The 7,858-nt window shown below is 52.0% G+C and overlaps 2 protein-coding genes across 2 annotated transcripts; both read left to right on the top strand.

Moving 5' to 3' along the window:
* Nucleotides 1–238: 238 nt before the first annotated feature.
* On the top strand, nt 239–2,511 carry CGR1_2 (rRNA-processing protein cgr1). The gene is made up of 2 exons (XM_062893051.1): nt 239–984; nt 1,620–2,511. Exons 1-2 carry the CDS (start codon nt 564–566, stop codon nt 2,120–2,122), a joined length of 924 nt encoding a protein of 307 aa, XP_062739123.1. The 5' UTR covers nt 239–563; the 3' UTR covers nt 2,123–2,511.
* Nucleotides 2,512–5,222: 2,711 nt separating this feature from the next.
* Nucleotides 5,223–7,667, top strand: QC762_701910 (uncharacterized protein). The gene is made up of 2 exons (XM_062893052.1): nt 5,223–6,171; nt 6,230–7,667. The coding sequence occupies exons 1-2, from the start codon at nt 5,469–5,471 to the stop codon at nt 7,309–7,311; spliced, it is 1,785 nt and encodes a 594-aa protein (XP_062739122.1). The 5' UTR covers nt 5,223–5,468; the 3' UTR covers nt 7,312–7,667.
* The last annotated feature ends 191 nt before the right edge of the window (nt 7,668–7,858 follow it).

The raw sequence follows: 7,858 nt of genomic DNA, 5'->3' as shown, positions 1-7,858 counted from the left end.
TGCAGCCAGAGAGGGCCGTAGCGGATCTGAGGGCCGTCTTCCGGCAGCATTTCAACGGCGTGTGCACGTCCGAGAGAACCTCTCCGGCACGCCGACTCCGCCAGACGGGAACAACGGCCACGATAAAAGTCGATGGCTATAGAGATTGTATGTGACTGTGATACTTGGCTCGTAGGAGGGGGAGAGGTATATATTTTGCCAATTGACACATATGCTCCAATCGTTTGGTTATTGTCCTTTTTACCCGCGGCCCACGTTGTCTCAACTGCTGTATCTTGCTTCTCGGTAATCGCTGAAGTGAGGGCTTTGTCGACCATTGAACCTCACATTCGGGATCAGACACACCCTTTCCAACCCGGTGTGTGTTGTGGTTGCCATCCTTTCACAGCTACCTACTTTACACACTCTCAGGGCTAATGGTGACGTCGTGAGTATACTCCGCCAGCGAACGACTCCACCATAGCCCATTCAGCTGTCAGTGATTGCCTCACATTCTCAAACTCACCTCTCACCTTACAATACAAAAAAAAAAAAAACCATATCTCACACCCCCCACCGCCGCAATGTCCTCCGAATTCCAAATCTGGGAGGTAAAAACCCCCTACCTTAACCTCCACTGCGGCCTCGGCGAAGGACCCTACTACGAACCCGCCACCCAAACCGTCCGCTTCGTCGACATCAAGAACAAGAAGCTTCACACCGTCTCCATCAACGACCCCGCCGATCTCGTCACCCTTTCTTTCGACGAGCCCGTCACCGTCACCGCTGACATTGCGGGCGTCGACCCCAAGGACAAGATCCTGATTGGAGCCAAGCAGGGGCTCGCGGTCCTGGACAGGAAGACGGGGGAGTACGAGTACATCTCCAAGATGGAGGGGGAGGGCGTGGATAGGATCAGGAGCAATGACGGGGCGGTCGATCCCCAGGGGAGGTTCTGGATGGGGAGCATGACTGATTTTGGGAAGGGGGATTTCCGGCCTGAGGGTAAGGGTTTTTTTCTTGATTGCTTTCTTGCTTTGTCGTTTACTTCCCCAATGGCATCCCCATGATGATACCCCTGAATTGGTCCATTAACGACGGTTCTGGTCCCCTAAACCAAACCCTCTCCCCAAGTAGGGACCCCGGGACCAGTTACATGAAGCGTCGGTCGTACACGTGGCAGACCCGGGTTGGGGAGACTTCAACGTTGTTGCCGCGTCGATCGGATGGGGGAATCGAAGAGAATACCAGGGAAAGAGGACAAAGGACAGGATGGACACATCATCGTCATCAGCAGCAGCAGCCGTCGTCATAGTTCTTCCTCAAGTGAGGAATAACCTGCCCACTCTCCCTTCGCGGCAAGCTGGCTCGGGGTCGCCGCCTGCCGGGGCCGTTGACTACTGCATATGCGAAATGCATGTATGTACAGCAAACTGCTCAAACTAAACCCATCAGGTCGGGTTCGGAAGTTCCTTGCCATGTGGTTTTCCTCCTGCGGCTCTCTCTCGAGCCGTCCCGGCGCCTGAGGGGGCAATACCCTTTCTTTACCTTACCATTCTTAGTTGGGCAATTAGTTTTGTCTCTCCACTTACTTACTTTCCCCCATACTCTCTTTCCATCCAAGCACTAACCAGTTTTAGGCTCCCTCCTCCGCTTCACCCAAACCTCCCCCCCGCAACTCGCCCTCACCTCCCTCACAATCCCAAACTCTGTCGGCTGGTCCCCCGACCAGAGGACAATGTACTTTACCCACTCCAACGCGCGCGAGGTCCTGGCTTGGGATTACGACCCCTCCCCCTCCCCTTCTTCTGTCGTCACCCTCTCCAACAAACGCATCTTTTACCAGCACGTCGGGAGCGGTGAACCTGACGGGTTTAGGGTTGATGTTGAAGGTAACATCTGGCATGCCGTCTATGGCGAGTCCCGCGTTTTGAAGCTGAGCCCGGAGGGGAAGTTGATTGGGGAGGTGAGGTTGCCTACCAGAAACATCACCTGTGTGGAGTTTGTGGGCGAGGAGTTGTTCATTACTACTGCTGGGGATGACGGTGCTGCTGAGGGGGAGGAGAGCAAGGTCAATGGGGGGGCGTTGTTTAGGGTTAATGTTGGGGTTAGGGGGGTGGGGCATGATTTGTTTAGGTTGTAGATACTTCTCTCTCTTTGGAGTAGATGCTGTAGGGGGGGTTGGTTGCAAGGTACCTAGGTAGATACTAGAGGCGGTAAATGGGGGATGTAGACTGTGGGTTGATAGACCGGGCGGCAAACGTTGTAGATAGACATATATGGTCATGTGTTCAAGGGTATCCGCTGGTATCAACATGACCCCTCAAAGAGCGTATAAACACCCGAGCAGAACATCCCAACCAAAACTCCCCATATCATCCAAACCGGCCCTTCCCGTCCGGCATCACAACTCGCTTCCGCCATCCAACCTTTTCCTAGCGGGGATACCTAGTATAACCAAACTGCAAAAATAGCAGGTAGCGAGAAAAAACTAGAGTATAAAAAATAGGACTACGTGGCTAGCTTGGTTCATTGTTTTTTCCTGGGCCCGAGCGGGATGGTTGTTGTCGTTTCTTTGATGCCCAGATGTGCACATTTGAGCAAAAGCTGAGAGAAATACTTGGGGAAGGTAGAGAAACTCCACCAGTTCCGTGTGGAAGCGTGTTCAACATTGCAGCAAGGAGAGATTGTAGCAGGAAAAGTAGAAGCATAAATAGAAAGAGGGAAGATGCGGTGGCACAATTATTGTTCACACCTTGTGTTCCATTATTGACAATGCTTTTGTTGTTGTACTGCTGTCAAGGGTGGAATGGGGGAGACTGACTGTGCTAGAATCGCGTGTGTTGATGATGGCTTCACTCAGATTGGATCTGCTCAGCCAAGTTGTTGTCATCGACACATGCTGGCCGTTGCAAACAAGCTGCGAGAGTACCTTCGGATTCCTGCTGTCAGATATACTACAAGATGTTTTACAGCCGCATTCCAGTCTTGTCTGGAGGTTCCCAGATGTATTCTCTTTCTGATGGTCAGAGTCACGTTCTGCCAGAGCCGCAGGTGTGTCAACAAAAACGCTGGATACAATCAAATACCTGACCAGCAAGTGTAAAGAATACCGTCGCAACGGAGATGCTGTCAGATATCACTATCGCTCATCAAAGTGTGTCAGACTGATCGTCTTCTTGACCGTGATGTGCGTGACAAACAACTAAGACTCCGCTTCTTGCCTTGGTTTCTTGCGCAAGATTCAATCTCAGCAGGTAATCCGTTCTGATATTACGCAATGATCACCAGCAAATGATACTCATCAAGCTGCTCGTTGATGGTCGCTGACGCTCGTAAGAGCTGATGGAGCTCTGCCCGGTGAACCGTTGGCGTGCTTCTGGTCACCGTTTCCAAGAGCGCTTGATTTCTCACAGATAGGCGCCGTTCCGCTGATCCATCAAGCTGCTTTGTTTGCTCAGAATCTCGACTTCCTACTGGCCTAGTATGGGATACAATACCCCGGATAACAGTATACTACCTTGTTAGACTGACACTGCTGTGCGCTGAAAAGGTGCGTGAAGTTGGGGTCAAGGTAGCAACTCCAGCGGGGGCGTGCGAAGGCAAGCCTGCGGAAATTTGTGGAATCATGCCCATGGACCATTCGCCAGAGCAAATCAGAGCTTGTATCGCAGAATATGATCTCTAGTCCAGCCTCCCGTACTCTGTGAGGCCAGTCTGCCGCCAGTGAAGGTGTGGTCAACACTCCGTAAATACCTGCGGGGTGGGGGGGCTGAGACTCGGGGGGCGGTCCATAAAGAAACGACAGGCCTCCGTAGCATCCAGCTCAAGCAGTCTAGTACTTGACGGCACGGTACATGATAGTGACATGCCCAGTTACAATACTCTCGAGACTAGTGGCCCCGGGGGAGTGGGAATACTACATGACCACTGTCAGACAGAGCGGGCGGGAGGAACGGCTTTCCCGTTCCAGCTTTCAACATCAACCAGTGGCAGAGATGCCGCTGGCATGTGTCCTGCAAGTTCAAGGTAACCTAGATCCGGCCCTTACTCATGGCAATGACGAGTTTGACGAGTTACAGCGAATGTCTAGCGAGCGTTCAATGGACGATTGGCCGGCGAAGGGGCAGGTTGAAGATGGCGTGTGGAAGCTGTGGGCGAGATACATGCGAGATGCCGTGTCTTCTATCAGTATCCAGTAGGAAAAAAGAATGTCTGTGGTTATGGCACCATTCCGAGGCACCATCGAGACAGGCGGGGTGATCCTGTTGGAAGGATGCTGGCTAGCACTTGGCCTATCTTGCCATCTCGCGGCCTACCAACGGAGATGTCGATGAGCACTGCTGGAACAGAACACAAAGTACCGGGGTCAAGATGCTGCCTACGCAGGGCGAATCTGGGGCGAGACCTGACAAGGTTCTCAGCAAATCATGTTGTCCCCTGTTGAGAGAGGTCGGTGAGTCAGGCGGACGGCCATTCGCGGCGCCGAGAGGGTGTGTGACTGGACAGTTGAAGCTCATCACCGGTTATTCATGGTGATAGGTCATCCTAGCTTGTCAAGTTGTGGCCGAAGGAGCAATGGCAGGTGACCTGCTCTGTGGCTGGCCTGGGCAGCTTCCGGAAATCGTCCGGTCACCGTGACAGTTGAAGGACTTTTGGCTGGAGAGAACGAGGGTGGTAACCAACGGCTCGCTTATCTTGTGGATTTATTGGATTTAACGGTGAACTTGACCGGCCGACCAAGTTGAACGGCAGCCAATGTGGCCAGTGTGGCGAGGGAAGACACATTCAAAAGGATGAGATGAGTTTTGGCTGTTCATCTCGGCTGCCCGAATAAAATATCGCAATATGAGAATATTTTCCGTGGAACGCTCATCGGTTTCACTTCTCTGGCAGTATTGGCTGTGTTCAAACGGAATAACATCGTGCAGACAGGGTGTGGTTTCTGGTGCCGAGCAAGTCGAGCCGTCCCTCGGAAACGAGATCGCAAGCAATTGGTGACAAATGATGTGAAAATCACTGGTAACGTAACTGTAGTATCCCGAGCTCAGAGTCTCTGTATATTTTCAAGATGCGAAATAGCAGATATCAGTGCATGGTGGCGGAGAAAAGTAGGGAGGAAGTAAACAATGTCGGTCTCATAGCCAGATGTGCCGTCTTGTTGCCCTTCAAGTGAATAGTTCAAAGAATCTGGAAAAGTAATGTTTTTATCCTCACATTCCCAGGAAATTACCAGTGCAACAATCATTTCTCTTGATCGAAATGGAAGGAAGAAACCATCAGTTGCTCGGTTGGGGTGGAAACAAGGGTTAGGGTGACTGGACCGAGGGTTCTTATCAGCTTATCGGAGCTTAATTGAGGACGCGCTTGCAAGAAAGATCTGGAGCGCGACTGGTCCTCAAAGTTGAAGGTCAATATTTTCATTCAACTGCTGCTTGCTTTCCCAGCTGCTTCGCTCATCGTGCAGCAAACGGCCAAAACTCGTCAAAATGGCCCAGCATTTTGAATCTCAACCTCTCTCCGACATTGGAGATAGCGACAACGACTTGGATTCGCTTTTTGGCGACGGCCTTGATCCCGAGACGGACCTCACTTCACTTTTATTCGAAGAAGTCACCTCGGACCCCGCCATCCAACTACAGCCATCCTCGTCGTCACCACCGGCGACTTCATCAGAGCCCCGATGCGAGCTCACTCTGCCAAGGGTACAAGAAGAGCCTGTTTCTCAGTTCACTTTGCCCGTTGTCCCTGATCCTCTTGGTGCCCCTTTATCGCTCCAAGATGGACACACTTCAGGTGGCCTCGTGGTTAGTAGCACCCGATATCCTCACAATGACCCTCCTAGTACCGGAGCTGCGGTATCAGGAGAGCTCGAGTTCCTGCTCAGCGACGCTCACGTGGACCTGGCCACGGATGCGGACTGGCAGGCCGAACTCCAGAAGCTCTCGGAGGTCGACTGGGCGGGTCTAAATCAAGATCAGCATGTTAATGCCCCTACAGATGCCCCGGAAGATGTCCATCAGATGATCCCAACATCCTATGGGGAGAATATGGAAGATTCTTCTGTCATTTCTATTCAAAAGGTTCACGGCCTTCGCTATTCGACCACTGCAGCAAACAGCATGGTCAAGCTGCCGCGCCGCGTGGACGAGGAAACCCAGCTTGCAAAAATCTGGGAATACATCACCCTCAGTAAGTCTACCACTTCGTCCTGTAATTCTGCCTTTGCCAAATGCTAACTGTGGTCCAGGACGAAACCAGAAATACGAAGAGCTCTACAGTCTGCTTGAGCTGCCCGTGGGTGAAGGCAAGTACTTGAAGAAGGACCTGCACCAGTATCTTGAGGCCGAGCAACTTGCCGAAGTCATTCAACGCATAAGGTGTGAGAAAAGGCTTAACGGCGCACACACCAAGATGTTTGTGGTGAAGCTGGCATACCAGATACTGGCGAAAGAAGGCTGGGGAGCACGTTGGTTTGGTGCTAAGAATGCGAATGCAAGTGCCAGAACCAGAACTCTGTTTTGGCCCGAGGACTCGACAACCCTTCTGTTCTACTTCGCCATGTTTGTCTACCGCGTTCAGGACAATCTCAAATCCAGAATCACTCAGCAAAATAGCCTCGCACGCCGGAAGAGGGACGACACATCGCGGACAACCACACCTTCGGTTGGTCAACCACAAGTCAGCACCCCGGAGACAGAGTGCCAGTTTGATACCACTCCTACCACCTCGCGACCGTGCACTCCCCCGGACCAACGGGCTCCTGCTATGCAGACCTTGTGGGACAGTGCCGACCTCGCTGTATCAGCGCAGAGAGCTCAGCGCTCAGCCCAGCTCCCCTCTCCACCTACAGGAGAGTCATCTCCTATCCCGATTCGCCAAGTCCTCGAAACAGCACCACCCGAGCCAGAAATTCCACCGCAAAACGGCCAGTCTTTCTTTGCCTCTCTGGTGAATGAGGTGACCATCAACAAAAAGCGCAAGCGGGCCCAAGCCCTGGCCGGGCTTCAGGATCCGGATATATATGAGGTTGAGATCCCGCCCAACGCCAAGCTCACCTACCGCGTCTTTGTCAAAGATGGAGCCGATAGCAGCGACCTGGTCGACACCCCCTTTGAGTTCAAGCACACCGACTCGATAATATCAGAAGGTGCCTTTGACGGGCTGATGGCGTCGTTTGAGCAAGCGCAGTATAGAAGACCGCACATGTGGATACAGACGCCGTATGGGAGGAGGATGATTACCACGTCGGAGGAATGGGACCAGGCTGTCTTGCTGATTTATAATCTGAGGAGGGCTGGAGGTGTGGTGGAGATGGATGTTTTTGTTTGAGAGGGGGGTGGGTTTTATGGACGAGTGAACTACAGGTGGAAATATGGATAGAGGATTATGGAGGACTGGTTTATTGAGATGTATACGCCCTGCATGGCGGTATTTGCAAAGCGCACTGCTTTGGGCAGGGGTCACCAGGGTAGCGTTTGGGCATTTTATGGCGTTGTCAATGGGAATTGTTATGGGTGCAAGTTATTACATTCGGGCCTCTGCCAAAGCTTCACGATGATGGAGCGGGAATACCGGAAGGGGCAGATATCAAGAAGAACAGGATTCACTGTATGTCACACGCTCTATCACAGCAACATGAGCCTGCGTGGTTTGGTATGCTATTAAATCCCAAAGCACGTACTTGCACTCCATCTTGAACTTGCTCAATTTCCAAACAACGACCTTGACGATGATATCAGCAAAAAGTCCGGTGCATCAATCGTACACTAGCATGCCATCCAGGCTGACATGAACAAGAATACGAGGAACCTTTGAAGGAGCTTGTTGAGCAAGTAGTGATAGAGCAAATAAGATGATGTAACAACTACGGATGACG

Source organism: Podospora pseudocomata, chromosome 7 (genome assembly GCF_035222375.1).
Source record: "Podospora pseudocomata strain CBS 415.72m chromosome 7, whole genome shotgun sequence".
Classification (NCBI taxonomy): Eukaryota; Fungi; Ascomycota; class Sordariomycetes; order Sordariales; family Podosporaceae; genus Podospora; species Podospora pseudocomata.
Note: the sequence above shows the minus strand (reverse complement) of the source record. Positions and strands in the feature narration are given on the sequence as shown.